General features: G+C 32.6%; 1 protein-coding gene across 1 annotated transcript; it reads left to right on the top strand.

The window, feature by feature from the left end:
* The first annotated feature begins 196 nt into the window (after positions 1-196).
* Positions 197-19,997, top strand: LOC127708336 (ERI1 exoribonuclease 2-like). Its single transcript, XM_052213188.1, has 9 exons — positions 197-259; positions 6,220-6,281; positions 7,442-7,522; positions 8,068-8,195; positions 9,006-9,156; positions 10,067-10,167; positions 12,889-12,970; positions 15,567-15,658; positions 16,733-19,997. Exons 1-9 carry the CDS (start codon positions 234-236, stop codon positions 18,269-18,271), a joined length of 2,262 nt encoding a protein of 753 aa, XP_052069148.1. The 5' UTR covers positions 197-233; the 3' UTR covers positions 18,272-19,997.
* Positions 19,998-21,965: the final 1,968 nt, after the last annotated feature.

Genomic DNA, 21,965 nt, shown 5'->3' with positions numbered 1-21,965 from the left:
TAAGTAGGTAAAAAAAAATTTCGCTGAATGTGATTTTTATCATTCTATTGAAATTAAGTTGAAATAAAATTGAACTTTATAACTTGTTCAGTATGTTTCCAATAAGAAAATTGTGTGGGCCGAAACATTTAGGTCGAGGATAGTTATTTTCAAACACTCAAATGATATTGAAGGGCACGTTGCAGTAAGCGTAAAAAGGACGAAGATTTGCAGCGGCAATTTCAAAACAAAGCATGAAAACAACAAAACAACTTGCAAGGTTCAGAATTAAAAGATTCCTGCGTCTATTTAAATTAGGGATTGAAGACCAAAAAAACATGTTCAATCCCAATCCTATGTTTAAAAACAAGGAGATGTTAAGTACCTGTCCCAATTTATTCAGGAGCCTGTAAATAATTTATTTTTCCTCTGCTTCTGACATTTGCCATGATTTGGTGGCCGCCATCATTTCTGAATATTCTGCCACTTTTGGTCAAACAAAAGTGGTGTGCGCATATGGTTTTTAACAGGGAATTTATATAGTATTAACAAACACTAAAACTATGCTGTAGCAGCACAGGCACTTGTTTCTGCCAATGCCAATTGGCGGTTTACTATCCACACTCAGTGGTCTCGTTAGCCCAAAATAGAAGGGCGCCACGCCCTGGGTGCCCTCAGCCGTGCCCTTCTGCCCTGACGCCTTTTCACAAAAAACCCTTGTGCCGTTTTGGCAATGTACTGGTAAAATTGCTTTTTGTCTCATCGATTTCTAATCACAAAGTTAAATTACATATATGACACCTGGTGATTGCCCCCAGGTTAATCATGTCATTAAAATCAATTACAGTTGATTAGACTTCAAAGGTGTTAATAACTAGGTAATTTGATTAAGACAATGTACCTTGTCAAATTGAATATAAATTGATGAATATGTCGGCGAGTGTTTTAAGCTTGGGTCGGCATTTTCGATCTATAAGTCCCAATGGAAGAGTGTAAAAATGAAGACTTCCATGACTTTAGTATAGAATTTAAGTCATCAAAATACAACTATGCCTTCACAGAAACGCCGTCCATCTCAACTTCATCGTAAACGTGTTGGAAATTAATTTTGGAGTTACTTCCCCTGTTTTAGCTTATTACAAATTTGTGCTCCTAAAATATTATCTATCTTTGAAAATAGGAATAAAGTGCCAATTAAATACAAAATTATATAAGAATGTTACCTTAAAGATCAAAATTGTCTTTGAACATACCAAAAAAAATATATTGCAATTCATTTTTGATAATCATACTTTTACAATCCATGTTCTATCTAGACATTGTCAATTTAGATTATGATTATATCTGGTGAAAGTTGTTAAGCTGTAATCCTACAAAAATCGAGTTAGGACTAGCTAAACTATCATGACAAGTTAATAGGATGAAGTTATACTAAATAATTCATTGACAAGAACAATGAAAAAAGTTGAGAGGGCCAAACTCTAGCTGAAAATTTTAAATGAGACAACTCTAAAATATGAGATGTTTAGTTTATGCTGTTTTTTTTTGGAGGGGAGTTATAGTTATTTTGACTCTTTTGGTTAATAGTGATGTGATGTCAGTGTTCTCCATTTTTCACTAAGGTAAGGTGGGTGTTGTGAAAAAATTACTTGCAACCGGGTGTTTTTTTGTTTTTTTTTAACTTTTCCAACTGGGTTTTTTACTGTTGGAGGGGGTCACAAAAAGAAGGATTGGTATTGTATACACATTTAATAAGATTGAACTGTTCTTCTGCTATCACTGCTAGCCATTCATTTGACAAATTAGTTTTGCGGATCTCGGATATGGCTTTTGTAGGACTCCCTCCTCTTGCATATGCATAGCTTATCGATCCAAGTTTCTGTCCTGTTCCTCGCTTTAGTGCTGTATTTTTGGAACACAAAGCCGTAATATCCTCCTTCTGTGACAATTAGCCATTTAAAGTCCTGTTCATATTTATCAAATGAGGGGTAACCTCTCAATGTAATGACTATCTCTTTTATGAGGGGTACATTTAACGCGATACAAATGAGCACATATTTAATTTATTTACAGAAAATTTTCCCAAAGAACTATACATCTATTTGGTATTATATGGTCAAAACATGTCCAAAAATTTTGTAATATTCCTGGACTTATATCTTCTTTATCATTAAAAATAATGGGACCTTCTTTTACTTTTAGAAAAGTTTGTCTGAATATAACGTTTTTTTCCCCTTTTGAGTTAAAAAATCTAAGTTTTTCTCTTTCCTTTTCTTCAACAGAATTAACATAACCTCTTGCCAGAGAGACAGTCCCTCGTTTAAGTGATATCACTCACTTTGGGGATAGACGTATTTACACTTGTATGCAAATTTGTCCGCCATTATGTAAAATCATACAGGTTTCCTTAAAAAGTTTGTAAACTTTTCCCAACCTGTTTATCTTCACGATTGCTTCTGTGCCTTTTCCGTTGTTTTGATACTTTTTATTCCATTTCAACAATTTCAATACAACTATCCGTTTTAGTTGACTTATTTGGCCTAGAATTTTCCTTATCACCATCGTCATCTGCCTGTCTCTTCCCCCGATTAATAAAAGAAAACATTGAAATTTGATGATCCGCCATTTTTGTCAATGAAAACAATCAGTGCGGCACGATTAGTATTTAAATTTTTACGGTGCGGAACCGAAAAAAATCCGGAATTTGAAAAAAAGCTGACCACCTCCTAAAATGGAAAGGTGGTCGGCTTTCAAAAGAAGGTGGTCGACACACCCGGCTTAAATGCCGAATGGAAAACACTGGATGTATGAACGTGTATTGCCATGTATTATGAACATGTAGTATGAATGACTTTTCTAATGCAAATTTTATAGAATAAATAATCAAAACAACAACTTATTATCTTTATTGTCAACATATACAGTAAAAAAAACAATGTGAACTCGTGATACACACAGAAACGTAGACAAAAAAATGAGCAGTGCCTTTTCCTATCATAAAAAAGTGCCCTGCCCTCCACTGGCACCCTGCCCCTTTCAATTTCTAGCTGGAGCACTGCACCCTTGTACGAAAAATTGATTTTTGTACAAGTGTGGATAGTAAACCCCCATTGATAGAAACAAGTGCCTGTGTGTATAGGATCAAAATGAAATCTCTCAATGCTTTTTCCTGGAGAGAATTAACGTCACAAATCAAATATTATCTTCTCTTCAAAATGTCATATGAAGTGTTTCCCCAAATGTCCCCAGGTCAACCAAGACAGTTCATTCTTAAAACTGAAATTGGAAAGTCATCTTTAGATGTATTTATACTTTTGGGTATTCAGCTGAATTTGCTATGAAAAACATTCTGGCGTTAATCAACAATCACTTTTAATTATGACGTCAAATGTTTTAGATTGTGAAGCAAAATTAAACTAGATCTTGTTTGACTTTTAATTATGGCGGACATATTTGCATATGAGCGAAAATACATCTATGTGCAAGGAAAAAAAAACTAACTGATTGATCAATTAAATGAGCCTTGAACGATTCCAGTCCTTGGATAAAATTATTTCTCCTAGCAACCATGCTGCAAGACCTTGCTGTGAAAACAAGGAATTATTTGAATCTGGAATAATTTTGAATTCTGGAAAATTGATCAGAAATTTATGATGAAAACTAACCCAACTAAATAGGGTTAGCCATGCGCGCATGGCTAAGGGGTGTTAGTTAGTTCATACTGAAATGATAGTGAAAGTAAAATTAACCTTAGCCATGCATGCATGGCTAACCCCATTTAGTTGGGTTAGTTTTCATCATACATTTCTAATCAATTTTCCAGAATTCAAAATTATTCCAGATTCAATTAATTCCTTGTTTGAAGTAAATAATACATATTTCGAAAAATCTTGTTTGTGTGATAAGTCTATCTATGCATCTAAGATGCATCTATGTGTACTATATATATAAAAATAAGGACAATGAAGAAGTTGTGGTATGATTGGCAATGAGACAACTATCCACCAAAGTTCAAATAAAGTGGATGTAAGCAATTATAGGCAACCATACGGCCTTCAACAATGAGAATAACCCATACCGTATGGTCGGCTGTAAAAGGCCTTGACATGAAAAATATGAAACAATTCAATTGAGAAAACTAACGGTCTAATTTAAAACAAAACAATTTACGAACATGAACCAAAGACAACCACTGAACTACAGGCTCCTGACATGGGACAGGAATGTGGTGTGGTTAAACATGTTTGTGAGGGCTCAATCCGCCCCCTAACCTGGGACAGTGTTGTAACAGTACAACATAAGAACAAACTATAAAAATCAGTTGAAAAAGGCATTACTCATCAGATGGATACAAATAGAAATACATGTACATCTAACAAAAACACAAATTGGACGTGGACGGGTACATCCCCACAACAAAAGGACACTAAGTACAGATCTGAGAGTACTTGCAGTTACTGACAGCTAGTTCAAAGCCAATAAACAACTAATAAAAAAAATCATGTATCTAAGAATAAAATATCAATCAGTACACATCCAACATCCAATGGATTTAGTGTAAAGACATCATTAACAGTCAGAGAAAAACATGACCTTGTGCAATGCCAAACTATAGGTATCAACAGATTGTAGTACCATGAAAGTAAACATGTGTCATATTTAGTATGGTTTTAATTTACTGATAACCATGATAACAAAATCAATATTTATACCAATAAAAACAATATTCAAAGATTTAATTACCGTACCTAATTACAGTGTTGAATAGGTAACCTTTTAGAATATATTTATTTAAAGGATTGATAAGTTTACCTGGATAGTATCTAAATTTCTAGGATCTGTTTACAACATCCCCATAAAATATAGGATGTGACAGATAAGGTGGTGTGGTTTCTGTTGAACCATCTCTATCCAATGAATATCCACCATTCAGAAGTTGTTGTTGGTTCTTGTCTATCATATTTGTTTATTGTTTTGTCATAAATCAGGCTGTTGGTTTTTTCGTTTAAATTGTTTCACATTATGTCATGCATGTCAGTGCATTTTATAGCGGACTATATGGTATGACACTGACAAACTGGCTTGTGCTCATTTTTGAAGGCTGGGTTTTTTTTATGATAGTTGTTTAAATGACAGTAATAAAACATCTCCATTCTTTACACTTATATGAGACATATTTTTGAAATATGGGTTTGGATAGTAAACAGAGAATTTTATCTATGTTTTTTGTTGTTACTAATACACAATAACTTAAAATGCCTCTCCTGAAACTCAAATTAAGTTCAGACTTTCAGTTTCACTGTTGTAAAACACTTCCGTCGGACAAATTCTTTCACCAGACAAACTCATCCGCCGGATAACTCAACCGCCCGATAACTCATCTGCCGGATAACCTTTCCACCGGTTAACCCATCCCCCGGATAATCTATCCGCTGGTTAACCCAATAACACACCGGATAACTCGGGATTAAATATCCGGTTACGCATAAACTGATCCGTCAGAACTGCCAGATATTATCTGTCGAAGGATCACTATATAAAGAAACCAAAAACACAATTAAACCATTCAGCCTCTGAAGAAGGTCCATTAAAGGATTGAAACCGGTCAGGCTACATATCATCAGGCTATGTAATTAAGTTGCAACGGCATATATTTTCCTATATTTTAAACAGAGAATTAGGTTTACTATGAAAAAGAATAGTAATCATGGTAATGGTAAATAGACTTAAAATAGTAAACTGGAATAAGATACATATCAGAATGTTTATTTCTAATACCCCGTTATGTCTAATATATTAAGTGTAAAGAATGGAAATTTGGTATGACTGCCAATTAAACAACTATCCACCAAAGAACAAAGATGTACATGTAAACAACCACAATCAACTAAGGTCACCATATGCCCTTCAACAATGAGCAAAACTCATATTGTAAAGTACCGGTATGCCATTAAAAGCTTGAGATAACAGATTGTGAAACAATTCAAAAAGAAAACCAATGGCCTAATTTATACTGAAAGAATAAAAGAAATGCAATAATGACAGACAGAAACCAACAACTACTGGATTATTGGCTCCTGTCTTTGGACATTAGCCACATTATTGATGTGTGTTTATGATTAAATTCCTGAATGTGTTAAGCCTAACCGTCATTTGAAAATCTATGTCATGCCATCGACATGAAAAACAAATACCAAATTTTGTAAAATTTATTGTAAGAAACTTTATTCTATTTTACAGAGAATTAGGATTACTACGAAAAAGAAGTATAAATTCCAGTACCAGTAAAAAACCATCAACAGGTAAGTGTACACTTGTATTCATCATACAGTCTGGGGTCATTTTTATATACTTGAAGATATAGAGAATATTTACTTGTATATTAAATTTGTCTGATTTTTGTTTTCTTTTAAATGTTTGCATCTCCAAAAATTTACTTATACAAGTAATTATTTTTTACAACAACTGAAATTCTTAAGTTTTGGGAAGTCAAAACATGCCTCAAAAATGTTTTCTTGGTACACATAATATTTTTTTAAGAGTTAAAACTTTTATCTGAAGAACTTTACAAACTAGTCTGAGAATGCTATGCTTTCTAACAGATTTTTTTGGACTTGCTGGGGTCATACAATTAGGTTAAATGTAGTTTGATATGATTGACTACTCTCAATCAAGCCAAGTAACTTGCTTTATATTAGGATACCTCAGTCATGTTAGAGGTTAGTTATATACATATAGGAGAGGAGTTTTACCTTACCATTTTTATTTAAAAATTATATTTCGAACATACATGTACATCACACAGATGTAAATAAACAAAATTTGATTCTCAGTCATTTCTTTCAAAGGTTAGAAAAGGAGATTAGTTTGACTATGCAGTAACAATGTATGCATTATACATGTATATATTTGGTTAAAGATTGCATTAACGCAATAAAAACCCTTATTTGGTTGGCTTGATATTTATCAATTTTCCAGACTATCACTACTTTTGAGAAGAAGAAAAAAGCACAGTGCATTGAGCACAACGTCTAAAGAAACTATACATGAACATTTCAAGAAATTTATCAATGGAGAATATACTCAGATATTCAAGTTACAAATTGATGTGTTGGTGTATAACAATGCTTGTCAAGAAAATTACATAAATTGTGCATGGTGCATGAATCTAGGGTCTTTTCTTAAAATATTAATGATGTTATTGTTAAAGTAAGTTGTCTTTCTTTGTCCATCATTTTCGTTGGTTGAAAAAAAGAAGATATATCCCCAATTTAAAGTATTGCCTTCCAATGCTTGATTTAATGTAATGTTTAATTTTTAGTTTTCACTGCAAAAGAAATGCAATCTTTACCCTTCAGTGCTCTCAAGCACTTTGATTGTTATTTCTCTTGTCCAGCGGTAAACATTTCATATATATATTATGTACATTTTGTAATTAATTATCTTATTTTCCTATTTTTAGACCAAACATTTCCATACTTAGTGGTTTTAGATTTTGAATCAACATGTTGGCAGGATGGTAAATTTAGAACACAAGAAATCAGTAAGTAAAGAGTGTATTAAAACATTAGTTTTACAAATAATTAAAAAAAATCAACGAAGAATTTATCAAAATAAAATTTTCGGTGAATGAAGAAGAGCAACATAAGCAGATGTATGTAGACAATTAACAGAACACAAGCAATTTCAACAACCTAGTAAGCAAAATGTAGTGTTACCTTCATTTATTATTAATGCATGCTGTTGTGGCCAAAGAGGAATCTCATTCCGTATAGACTGAGATAACTTTTTGGCCACAACAGCATGCATTTGAATTAACGAGTCATGATATGTCAGAGAGATCTTATACATGTATATAGAAAACAATCGTTTTTGTATTATAATTTATATGAATTCAAATTATAATTTTAGTCAAATTGACTATTCAGAATGTTGGGCTATAGTTATGCTTGGTATTTCCTATAAAAAGCTGTAGTTCTTGGTATTTCCTATAAAGGACTATAGTTATGCTTGGTATTTCCTATAAAGTGCAATAGTTATGCTTGGTATTTCTTATAAAGTGCTATAGCTATGCTTGGTACTTTTTAGTTGAGTTTCCTGCAGTTTTACTGAACACTTCCACAGGAAAGATAGAAAGTGAGTTTCAGTTTTATGTACAACCACAAGAACAACCAACCCTCAGTGAATTCTGTAGACAGCTGACTGGTATAACACAGGTATGTCATTACTACAACCACAAGAACAACCAACCCTCAGTGAATTCTGTAGACAGCTGACTGGTATAACACAGGTATGTCATTACTACAACCACAAGAACAACCAAACCTCAGTGAATTCTGTAGACAGCTGATTGGTATAACACAGGTATGTCATAGCAAGAATCCAATATGGCCAACATAGAAACAGAGTGTCTATGTGAGAGTCATAATTACATGTAAAGATCTCACCAGGCTGTCTAATGACATTCTTTGATCAAATGGATCACCGAGACAACAACCCTACAGCTTTACATAATAAATATGATATACTGTTTATATTTAAGTATTTTAATTTCTTACAAAGCATATACATGTATATATATATATATGTTTTATACAGGAAATATTTATTGGCATTTTTTTTAGATTTAATTTTATGATTGTTTTGATTATTTTATTTAGTTTTATGTTGTACATCTATGATCATGATGACACATGTTTACACAATTTGGCTGCTGGATCCCAATTATTGTCATGTTAAAAAATTTTGTCTGCAAGTATTGCTCACACAAAAGCCATTTGCTTGTCAATATAATGGAACTACAATGTATATACAACTGTCATACAAGTTGGAGGTTTAGCTAGTTATTAAACAGGGTAAACCACTTTTCTTCAGAAAATATCTGTACCAAGTCAGGAATATATGACAGTTGTTTTTCAATCGTTCAGTTGGTTGATAAATATAATCGGTTTTTTCAAGTCTTAATGGACTTCCCCTTTTTGAATTTATTTTGGAGTTTTGTATTTTTATTATTATATTTTTTACAGGATCAGGTAGACAATGGTATTCCATTAAATCTATGTATCAGGAAATTTGTGCGCTGGCTGGACTCTCTTAAAGAGAAAAAGGGTGTTGTGTTTACACAATCATCAACAGAAACAGACAAATGTCACCTAGCAACAATAGTCACATGGTCAGGTAAGATAGCTTGAAAGTTGATTTGTTTACACAACCATCAAAAGAAACAGATAAATGTCACCTGTAAATGAGTTTGTTGACTGTTCTATTCACTCTTGGAGAGTAAAGGTGGGGTATTTTAATGGAATGTCACCTACCAACAGTGAACACATGGTCAATTTGGCTTGTAGACTAAGGTGTCAAGGGAATTGTAACAGTGTTATATTTACACAATCAATTGTAGCTAGTAACTAACTTTTTTCATATTGTTTTCACTTCATTTACAAGAGCATAAAGCATTGACCTTACAACAATGGTCTTATGACCAAAGAGGTAAAAAAAACTGCCTCAGTGTTGTATTGTAGGGTATTTGCATCAGGTGCAGGAAGCTGTGTGATTGATCCCCGGCCATGTCAAACCAAAGACTTGAGAATTGGTATTTGCTGTATCTGTGCCATGCACACTGCATTTAGGAGTTAAAGCAAAGACAGATAGGCAGGGAGTCATTATGTGTCTGGGTAGCATGCCATTTTTCTTGGGGAATTTTACCTTATAAACTAGCACATTAAAACTCCAGCTCAGATTGTTAGTCTGGTACAAAGCAAGGTTCATATTCATATAACATATTTTTTAAAGATGTTCTATTCCTAATTGCCTGTAACTTGCCATTTGATGTTAAAAACCGATTTATCATCATCATCATCATCCATACTGATCATCCAGCTAGGTTTGTAAACTGGAATGACAATAGCCCAAAGTAAGAGGTTAAAAAACAAATGATTATTGTATGTTAAGAAGCAGTAGACGCTCATGTTCAGATAGTTTCTATACAGTCAACTCGTCAGAGCAGAGTTTTGGGTTTACTCAAATTATGTTGTCTTTTTTTATTGATATTGTCCAGAATAAACTAAATCCTGTTTTCTTATTTTAGATTGGGATTTAGGTGTGTGTTTATATAATGAATTAAGAAGAAAACAGATAGGAAGACCCTGTCAACTTAATAGTTGGATAGATCTCAGAGCTACCTACAGGGTTTGTATAGTAGCTGGATATATCTCAAAGCTACCTAGAAGTTTATTAATTTGATAAGCGGAGTTGAACTTTGTTTGTCTTGGTGATCTATGCAAGAAAAATTACCCAGACTGCTTGAAAGTGTCAAAAAAAAATTTACAATATGTTTTTTTTACGAAAAATCCACGCCTATATAATGTTTTTATTCTAATTTAACTGATATTTCAAGGGATGATGCAGTCTTTTAAACTTTTGGCTGACCTAAATATCAAATACTGACACAATTACAGAAAATTTATGACAGATGTGTTTTTTTGCACAATGCTCGAGGATGGGATTTTTATCATGTTTATAGCTTCAACAAGTAAACAAAAAATATTATGTATATGAATAGATCCAACTCCATTGAGTTAGATACAATAATACTCCACTCAAACAGTTGAATTTTTTGGAGCAGCCCTAAACTGTATTATAAATAAAAATGTCAAGAATGGAAAAATATTGTATGTCAAATGTATGTAATAAGACGTAGTGGTCAAACTTGATTTTTGGTAGATTGAAAGGAAACTTTTTAATGTTTTTGATTATTTCCTCATTTTTGCTCTTTTTGTGAGACACAATTTTTACTGTGCGTATTGCTATGTGTTTCTTTATTCTACATTGGCTAGAGGTATAGGGGGAGGGTTGAGATCTCACAAAACATGTTTAACCCTGCCACATTTTTGCGCCTGTCCCAAGTCAGGATCCTCTGGCCTTTGTTAGTCTTGTATGTTTTTTAATTTTAGTTCAATTATATGTTTTGGAGTTTAGTGTGACGTCCATTTTCACTGAACTAGTACACAATTTTATTTAGGGACCAGCTGAGGACCACCTCCGGATGTGGGATTTTCTCGCTGCGTTGAAGACCCATTGGTGGCCTTTGGCTGTTGTCTGCTCTTTGGTCGGGTTGTTGTCTCTTTGACATATTCCCCATTTCCATTCTCAATTTTACCATTGCTTTTTTAGCTTAAATGGCCTTAAAGAGCATAAGAGCTAATGCCATCAATTAATGTGTTTTCGGGATCTGACATCTGTGAACCATCATCAATCATAAACTTTTAAACTATGAAGTCAAATGTTTTGAAATTTGACAGTACTCAACGAACAATCCTATTTGTTCCTTTCAGATAAGATTATTGTCACAGGTTAAAGTAAATCATATAGTTTACTGCAGTTTTTGTCTTATATTTCAAAAACAAAAGCAGTTAGAGGAAAACGGACAAAGTAAAAATTATTGTCCAGATGTATTAACACCCAAATTATAAGAAAAATCAGACAATCCTTCCTGGAGTTATTTCCCCTGAATTGTCATGTTTAAGAAATTATCACAGTTTATAGCTAGAATCTGGAAAACATTATACAATAGAGAAAAACTTTTATGAATTGCAAAAATTACCACAAGACAAGGTCTTAAAATCATTTAACATGGCAGAAAAGTATAGGAGTGATTGCCCATTAATGACAATGTTTACCATTTTTATGCACATTAAGCTATAATCTTGAAAAGTACAATAAATAAAAATTTTGTAACCCCAGGGATTGTCAGTTGATTCTTAATAGTAGATATTGTCCTTCAATGACGACTTTTGCCCATTTCTTTGTGTTTTGGCTAAAACTGAAGTAGACAGAGAGAAACTGTAAATAGCTGAAAAAGCAAGAATATAAAGATGTACAAATAAGTCAAATGCTGAGCCTGACTCAGAAAGTGTAACAGAAGGACTGAATCACAATCTCTGCAAATTATAAAAAAGAACCACTTGTGATTAAAGATTATAAATTATAATTCCACCAGACGTAGTTCAGTCGGTTTGTTTGTTATGTAAACTGAAAGAAGTGAAAATACAGTATTTTACAGTATATTCTAATGAAATATATGAATGCTTGAATGCAAACATAATATATAAATAAATCAAGTCAAAAACAATAGTAGAATTTGCTGTTCAATTCAAAGATAACAACAATTTACATTTTTTTTGGTTAAATTAACATGTTAACAGAACTAAAAGAATATATTTGTAACAGTTTATAATCAATTTAAAAACATACTTGAAGATGGTTTGTAACAATATCAAAATTTATTGTGGATTTCATTTGCAATTAGAAAGCATGGCAAGGATAGTAAATAGAATTTCACATGGTGAAGTTGCAATTCAATTCTGGAAAATATGAGTGACTGTGAATACATATATATGAAAAATGGATATAATAATGTAATCCAGAATAAGTCACATGACCAACACATTGTAGCTTCAGTCGACTCTATAATTTTTGCCTATTGATCATGTTGATAATTTTCACCTATTTATTTTTTTTGTTCTTGTTGAAACCTAAGCGATAGATGGCTGCTACTGTTGCTAATGATCTTAATGTTTCATATTTTTGCCAGTTGACAGATTCAGACTCTGAAGGCCTTTGGTATTTTAACAAAACAATAACACAGGTGTGAAAGGGAGGAGAAAGATGCAAAAGGGACAATCAAAGTCATAAAGTCAAAAAAGAACTGACAATGTCATGGCAGAAAACAAAAAATGACCAAAGGACAAACAACAATACAAAAAACATAACATTGAATACTAAAGACTGAGTAACACGAACCCCACCAAAAAAGGGGGAAGATCTCAGGTGCTCTGGAATGGGATGCATATTGTAACATGAGAATTACAAATCTTATAGTTTTTAATTGTAATTTCTATTTCTTTACAGAAGTTTTACAGCAGAAAACCAAATGGTTTAAATGGCGCCTTGAAAGATTTAGGTATAGATTTTGAAGGAAGAGAGCATTCTGGTTGGTATGATTTAATCTAATCTGTAGTTATATTTTAGTGATACCTTAAAGACTACTCAGTACCATCTGGATTTGTCCTAGCAAGATTTAAATAATACATTTTCAGTAAAAATTATTATAAATAATCTAATTATTCTACAACTTTAGTAATAGTAAATACTTAATGCATAGTTGACTTGAGACAGTTTGGACTTGCCTGTTTAGCTCCTTTTGATTTAAATGCACCCCATACTTAATCAAATGGAGCTAAACAGATCAGTCCATGTAGTAGCAAAGGGCTATATAGTTTTTGATCTGTCTGTCAGTCATTTTTGTTTCCAAATGCTAACTCAAATACTTTTTGTTTTTGTTTCTAAAAATAGACCAAAATTTGATAAATAAAAATGGTTTCTGGATGCTAGCTGAAATGCTTTATATCAGATTACAACCATACTTGAATTTATACTCATATATGATAAGAAACGGACCTCATGGTTTTGAAATCAATACATCAATGGTCAGGTTCTTAGTTACAAAAATAGACCAAAATTTGTACAAAAAATAGTTGTTTTCTGATACTAGGTGAAACATTTTATAATTAAGGATTGCAACCATACTCCACTACAGTGTTGTTTGCCCCAAATACGATTATGGTTTTAAGTATTGCAAGGTTCTTTTTTTGTTTAAACAATAAAGGTAATTCTAGAAACATGTAACTCTATCACTGAAATCCGTATCATGTGATAATATCCATAGAATTGGACAAAAGAATGAGAGGTGTTTATTCATTAAGACAAAAGAAGTGATATTTTTTTGTTGCTCTGACATACAAATCAGAACTCAATGAATATATCCTATATATACACATCATAAAATCAACAAGTATCCACTTCACATCAAATTTTAACAAATACCCTCTGCACATCAGAACTCAACCAATATCCACTACATATCAGAACTCAAGCAATATCCACTACAAATCAGCGACTCTTTTCACAAAAATTCTTACGATTAGAATTGATCGTAAGTTATACTGAAATGTGTATAACTTACAAGTATTTTTGTCGAGCCTGCGACTTTTGTCGCAGAAAGCTCGACATAGGGATAGTGATCCGGCTACGGCAGCGGCGGCGGCGTTAGCTAGCTTCTTAAAAGCTTTATATTTTAGAAGGTGGAAGACCTGGATGCTTCATCCTTTGTATATAGATGCCTCATGTTACGAAGTTTCCGTCAGTCACATGTCCAATGTCCTTGACCTCATTTTCATGGTTCAGTGACAACTTGAAAAAAAAGTTCAGATTTTTTGGAATGTTAAATTCTCTCTTATTATAAGTAACAGGATAACTATATTTGGTATGTGCGTACCTTGCAAGGTCCTCATGCCCGTCAGATAGTTTTCACTTGACCTCGACCTCATTTCATGGATCAGTGAACAAGGTTAAGTTTTCGTGGTCAAGTCCATATCTGAGATACTATAAGCAATAGGTCTACTATATTTGGTGTATGTAATGATAGTAAGGGGTACATGTCAAACTGGCAGGTGTCATCTGACCGTGACCTCATTTTCATGGTTCAGTGGTCATAGTTTAGTTTTTGTGTTTTGGTCTGTTTTTCTAATACTGTTTGCAATAGGTGAACTGTATTTGGTGTATGGAAATATTGTATGATGTTCATGTCTGTCTGGCAAGTTTTATTTGACCTTGACCTCATTTTCAAGGTTCATTGCTAAATGTTAAGTTTTTGTGTTTTGGTTTGTTTTTCTAATACTGTATGCAGTAGGTCAACTATATTTGGTGTATGGAAATATTTAATGATGTACATGTCAGTCTGGCAGATTTTATTTGACCTTGACCTCATTTTCATGGTTCATTACTTATGTTAAGTTTTTGTGTTTTGGTCTGTTTTTCTTACACTTTAAGCAACAGGTCAACTATATTTGGTGTATGGAATGATTGTAAGGTGTACATGTCTAGCTGGCAGGTGTCATTTGACCTTGGCCTCATTTTCATGGTTCAGTGGTGAAAATTAAGATTTTGAGTTTTAGTCTTGTTTCTAATACTATATGCAATAGGTCAACTATTTTTGGTGTATGGAAATATTTTATGATCTTTATGTCAGTCGCGCAGTTTTTATTTGACCTTGACCTCATTTTCGCAGTTCATTGCTCAGTGTTAAGTTTTTGTGTTTTGGTCTGTTTTTCTTAAACTGTAAGCAATAGGTCATCTATATTTGTTGTATGGAAGAATTGTTAGCTGTACATGCCTGCCTGGCATGGTTCATCTGACCTTGACCTCATTTTCATGGTTCATTGGTCAATGTTTAGTTTTCTTGGTTAATGTTAAGTTTATGTGACAGTTGTAAGAAAGCTTTATATTTAGGACTATCAACATAATATCAATGATTAGAAAAGAAGGCCAGACATTTCAGCGTGTGCACTCTTGTTACTCTTTTTTTTTGTGAAAAGAGCCGCAGAACTCAACCAATATCCATGTTAGAACTCAACCAATATTCACTACAAATCAGAACTCAACCAACATTCACTACAAGACTGATCATTATCTTCTTTGAAGAATTGTAGCTTTGAATTTTTTATGTATCTGTAAATTTTTAATTTAAGGTCTTCATGATTCTAGAAACACAGCAATACTGGCATACAGAATGATACAAGATGGCTGTATACTAAATATAACCAAAACACTGAAGGGGGTATGACAAGTAAATGTCTACATTATATGTATTGGTTATCATTTTATTTGTTTTTATGCCCCACCTAGGGGCATTATGTTTTTCGGTTCGTTCGTCCATTCGCCTGTCCTTCCGTCTGTCCCGCTTCATTTTAAAGTTTTTGGTCAAGTTAGTTTTTGATGAAGTTGAAGTCCAATCAATTTGAAACTTAGTACACATGTTTCCTATAATATGATCTTTCTAATTTTAATGCCAAATTAGAGTTTTGACCCCAATTTCACGTTCCACTGAAGATAGAAAATGATAGTGGGAGTGGGGCATCCATGTACTATAGACATTCTTGTTTGTTATCTTTTAAAAAGCTGTTGCTTTTCTATAGTTGACTCATTGGAAATATTTCTTTAATTTTATTCTGTAGCCTACACATTGAGACCACTTTGTCATTCCATAAATCTTTTTAAAAAAATGTATTGACAGAATTTCACTACACTTGCACAGATTTGTAAACAGTAGATGATGATGTGCACCTGCCTTTTTGATTTTTAATCTGAGTGATTTTTGGAGTTTTCAAACCCCATAGCAAAACATGGACTTTATGATTTCAGTTAATATTATTTGAAAATTTAACCCTCAACTCTAGATGGTTTATGCATGTGTAAAGCATGTTCAGTTATTAAATTCTTAATCAGATAAAACAATGATTTACAGATGTTTTTAATCAATAACGTGAAATCAAACAGACCTAGAAAAATTGTCATTATACAATTGGACACGCCTGTCTGTGTATTCATATTTATGTTTATGTTTATAGCAAGTCATATGGCAATCAGCATTCTTCAGTTGTCATTTTGATTGTTAATTAGATGGCATCTAGAATAAAAAACACACAAAATGTTGATTCATTATAACAAGTCCATGCATTGTTAATTGTTTCTCTTAGAGGTTTTGTAATTTGGATATATGTTTTAGTATGTTGTAAATCAAATATGAGGATTTGAGTTAGTCGTTGATCATGAATTTGACAGCTAATAATGCCCCTTTTTGTATCTATTTTAATTCATAAATTGTGTAAAATAATTTCACATCTTTGTTTTTCAGTCAAACATTCCTGGTGGGGATAAGTACCTTCCAATAAAACAACCAACTCCCAACAAACATAAGATTCACCAAAGGAAACAAACAACGCCATCAAAAAGTCCTGTACATAAACGGAGAAAACAATCTGACATTGCAGATGATGAATTATGTTTTGATGATGATTTGGATCATGCAATAGCTAGCAGTCAGGAACTGGACAATATTCTAATTAATGTTGCAACGGAAACTCCAGAACGTAAGAGAAAAAGCAGAATTCCTATAGCAAGTTCATGCTCATCTAAAATCTTGATAAGTGAAATATCACCTATTCAATGTTCAAAATCAACCAAGAGATCACCTTCACATCAAAAGTTGACCAAGGTGAAGGCCAAAAGAATTATTCCAGGGAAATTTAATCCTTCACAAATTTATGTTGATCCTGAAGTTGAAACAGATGCATTTGTCAATGGTCTTAAATCTACTGGAAACAATAGACTGACAGAAGTTAGTGTAAATGTACCTCTTCCAAAAAGAGTTCCAACAACTAAAAAACAAATATCACCTTCAAAGATCACTGAAGCATATCCACAAATCCCTTATTCTTCACCAATAATACAGTGTCATCAGAAACCACAAAAATGTGTCATAAGAAGCAACAGTATTCAAATGGTCAGAAAGGGGTCGCCCTTGAAAAAATCTGGTCAAAAGTCAGAGGACGGTTTTAGGAAGAGCAACAATACCGTTGGAATTGCTGTGCAAAAATTTTATTCATCTCCAGGAAAAAGTGCAGAAGAAAATTCCAGTGGATCTGAGACAGAATTATCTCAACAGAAAGTTCAATCTTGTGAATTAACTAAAATACCTTACACTTCACCACCTAAATCTGAAACTGTTGTTACTTCAAGAAATGGAATAACCTCTAAATCATTCCCTGTTTTTAAAACACCATCACCCCCAACTGAGTCATTCAAAACACCCCTAATTAAGGCCTCATATTCAAATACATCCAAAAGAAATATAAAAGAAGTTACAATGACTCCTTCTAGAACTTTGTCAGTATATTCTGATTCCTTGAAAACACCTGTAAATACTCCAGGAAATAGTAGAAATCAATCGGTGCCTTCTGGAAAAACTCCAAATACTACTCCATCTGTGTCTTTGTCATTATCATCATTTAAAACACCATCCAGTACTTTAGGAACATTCAAGACGCCATTTGGTGGACAAAGTAACAATTCTGTGAACTTGTCTGGAATGAAAGGGACTCCACCACTATGTAAATGTGGTAAAAGATCAAAGAGAAGAATGGCACAGACACCTGGTCCAAATATGGGACGATTTTTCTTTTGTTGTGGGACATCTGGATATAACAGCTCTGGTAATCGGAATGGGTGTGGCTTCTTCAAGTGGGAAACTCCTACTACAGTCAATGGCAGAAGTCAGAGTTTTACCCAAAATGGAACTCTGTCTAAACCATTTGTGCCTGTCTTTAGTTCCGCAAAATCTAGTCAGAAAAAGAGCCTAGGTGTGAGGTCAAATTCTATTACATCTTTCAGGTAGACTGACAAGAATGTATGATTTTTTTTTTAAATTCTGTTAAACATAGTAATTCATTGAGACTATAAAAAATATGTACAAATTGAAAAGATGTGCGTGAGAGGACATTTTAAGATCAGTCAGTTAGCTTATAAATATGTGAATTCATTATATGTTGCTGAACAGAAAGGACAGTTAAAAGTATTGATAGTTTTCATAAACCATCCAAAATTTTTAAATTATTTTTTTTTTACTTGGTCCTTTTATGGCAAGCTTAGTCTCTGTTTGAAGAGAGCATACAGGTAAGTAAAAACTTGTCAAAGTAAAAATTAAAATCATCAATGAAAATTTCATTTTTAAGTACACATAGTTATTTTAGTATTTATAAAATAATTGATTTTCTAACAGGGTTATTACAATTTGAACAGTCTTCTTGAACAAGAAATTTATATGTAACAGATGCAGATTTTCCTTTTCTCATTCCTGGCAGGTCTCCAGTTTGTCATAAAAAGGACCACCAAATTACACAAGAAGTAGTATAAAAACAGGATCAAACTCAGTTTCAAAATAATCAACTGCCATCACTAGAACACTGGTGTCATCTTTTCCTCTAAAACCTTTGGGTCATTGAATTTTACTTGTGTGCCAATAATCTATTACAGGATTTTATCCAATCAGACCCATTCAATATTGGAACTGGTAATTTGTCTGAAATTTTTGACAAGTCCTCTGAAACTCCTTAACAAATTGAACTTTGAAATGACAAAATACAACCATTTGAAATCATTAAGCAGGCTCACCTAGTAAAACTGTTTTACACACTGAACAGTATGGACAATGATTTTGTGATCCTACCATTGGAATATTTATGCCAATATGAAATCAAAATCAGTGGCAGATTTAGGGGCAGCATAGAGGGTGTATGCCCCCCTTTGATAGGAAAATATACTGTGGATTCACTTATTTTCGTGGGTACCAATTTTCGTGGATTAAGGATAACTAACATGTTCGTGGATAGTTAATTTCGTGGTTTTGCCGAAGTTTGCATATATGCCTATAGGAAATTTGTCATTCGTTGAACATTTAATTTTGTGGTTCATCTATACACTCGAAATCCACGAAAATTGGTATCCAATGAATAATAATGAATCCACAGTATCTTATTTAGCATAAAATTGTCCAAATTATTTTCACCTTGCTCTGCTTGATAGTTTTGATTCCATTTTAGATTTTACACCCCATTTTAAAAAATCCTGTATATGCCCCTGAAAATGACATCTATGCAAAACAGTTCTACCCCTCTGGAAAATTTTTTTTTTTGTATATGTGATGAAGCTTTTCTAAATTTCTGAAGCTCTTGTAGATGCATTCATAGAGAATAATATGACGGTCCTTCAGATAATTAAGTATTTTAATGTCAATCTAAAATCCTGGGATGACTGGAACTGTTAAGTTAAGATTCATATAAAATAGATTTTAAACAATCTCCTCTTGAAAACTATTTAACAACAATTACTTGTATTTTTATGCACTGATGTTTGTTTTATGTTTCTACGTAAAATTTGTGATTTTGATGTCAATAATCTTAATCCAAGATGACTGCCACCATGATTGAAAGTTTGAAATAGGACACTCCAACAATTACATAAAATAGCTTTTTCTTAGAAACAACACAATGCAAAGCTGTTTAAGTCAAGTGTGCAAAGCCTTCAAAGAGCTTTAAAATGTAAATTTAGTTTAATCTAATAAACAGTCAGAGGCGTTACTTAAACAAGTTATTTTTTTTAGTTACTTATATAGGTAATTTTTGTTTTTAAAAATTATGAAATTACTCAATAGAGTTATTTTAAATTTCAATAAAACCATGGACTAAATGTAGTTTTCGTGAATTTTTACTTCATTTATATATCATAAAATTATGAATTTATTAAATTTGAGAGGAATATAGAGATAAAGGGTTACTTAAAATATAATGACAAAAATATTACTTGAATAAGTCATTTTATACATCTTTGAAAGAATTAGTAATAACACTTATTTAAGGAACACATGTAATTGTTTTGGGTTACAAATTATAACTTACTTCAAGTCTTAATTAAATCACAAGTTTCTATCTATTTCTATCTGTCTATAGCTACCTTCAAGATTTTCAAGGAAAATGATATTTTAATAGTATCGAGAGACCAATCTTTAGACCCAGAAGCGTCGATAAGAAAGATAAGTGCGTCAGAAAGGCAATTAGTGTTATAGAAGGATTAGATTTTATATTTCAAGGGAAAAATAACCAGATGACTGTGAAAATTTGTTAAAGCTAGTAAAATCTGTATTATTGGACACCTATAAAAATAATATTTAGAAAAGTTACTTATATAAGTAATATTAAAAATAGCCTCGTTTTCAACATTACTTGTATAGGTAATTTTAAAAGTTACTTGTTTAAGTAATGCCCCTGACTGATAAAAAAATAAATAAATTTTTCTTGTAGTCTTTTTATAACAGTGCAATTGACTTCTATCAATGTTCTCACAAAAATGGAATTCAAATCATTAACTGCTACTTCATGTACTTATAAAAATTGTTACCCATAGTTATTTAAAGATTTCACCAACATGTACATGAATAATCGAGGAAGGAGAAAAATTATAAAAGGTACAGTAATAGACAGATCCATGATATGGAAATGACTTTACTATCTGGGTGTCTTTTGTTTTAGATGTGAGCTAGTACATTATAGTCTTGCTCAAATTTGTTTCTGTTGTGAATATTGAAGAAAAAGATGGACTTTTAATAGATTTAGAACTTTTTATTATAATTACACTCTTAAGTTTGACATGTCAGTATTTTACTTTCATATAAGTTTTAGTTTTATATTCCATATTTTAAAATTTATCAATATCTTGAGATCTTAATTGAAGACAAACAAAGACTCTGTAAACTCAACCACTTTGATATTTGTGATTTGTTGATATAGTTGTTTTAGTTAAATGTTTTTAAATTGCAGTACAATGTAATATTATGTTTGATAAATTATTAAAAGTTATACGCTATTGTGTTTATATTTAATAGTATTAGCAACTTTTACCTAAGAATGTTATACTCTTAATGGCATAGGACCTTGATGGTCTCTTTCTCTCCCTCTGGAAAAGGGAGGGAGTGGGAGTCTTTCATTTCTTTATTCTTTAATTTTTTAGACCAAGTTTCCCTGTTCTTTATTTATTTTCCCCATTATCATGATTATTCTCTATACTTTATATTTTAACACCCCATTATTCTCTATTTTCTATTTTTTTGTCTATTTTTGTCTATTCTCTTTTTTTTGTCCTCTATTCTGCACTTTTTGCCCATTATTCTCTATTCTGTAAACCCCATCCAGACCCTCATTGTGGAAGGTCTTGGTGTCATTCCCAGCTGCTGAGATAACCCAAAGACTTGAAAATTGGTATTTGTTGCTTCTCTGCCAATTGGTTGGTTGGGGGGTCTTGGGGTTTGAACCCCCCTTTTTTTTACGATCAATGCATTTGAATGGAGACATATAGTTGGAAACCCCCCCTTTATCCTGGATTAGGACCCCCACCCCACCCCCCTTTTATAAATGGCTGGATCCGCCCCTGCATTATGATGTTGCCCTATGTGTGTTGCTTATAAATATCTATCATCTGTTATATTGTGACTCTTTTTTATATCCTTGCCTGAGGGAGTGTTATACTGCTTTACCTTT

Source organism: Mytilus californianus, unplaced genomic scaffold (assembly GCF_021869535.1).
Source record: "Mytilus californianus isolate M0D057914Y unplaced genomic scaffold, xbMytCali1.0.p SCAF_7, whole genome shotgun sequence".
Classification (NCBI taxonomy): domain Eukaryota; kingdom Metazoa; phylum Mollusca; class Bivalvia; order Mytilida; family Mytilidae; genus Mytilus; species Mytilus californianus.
The sequence above is the reverse complement of the archived record's forward strand: the minus strand, read 5'-3'. Positions and strand labels throughout refer to the sequence as shown.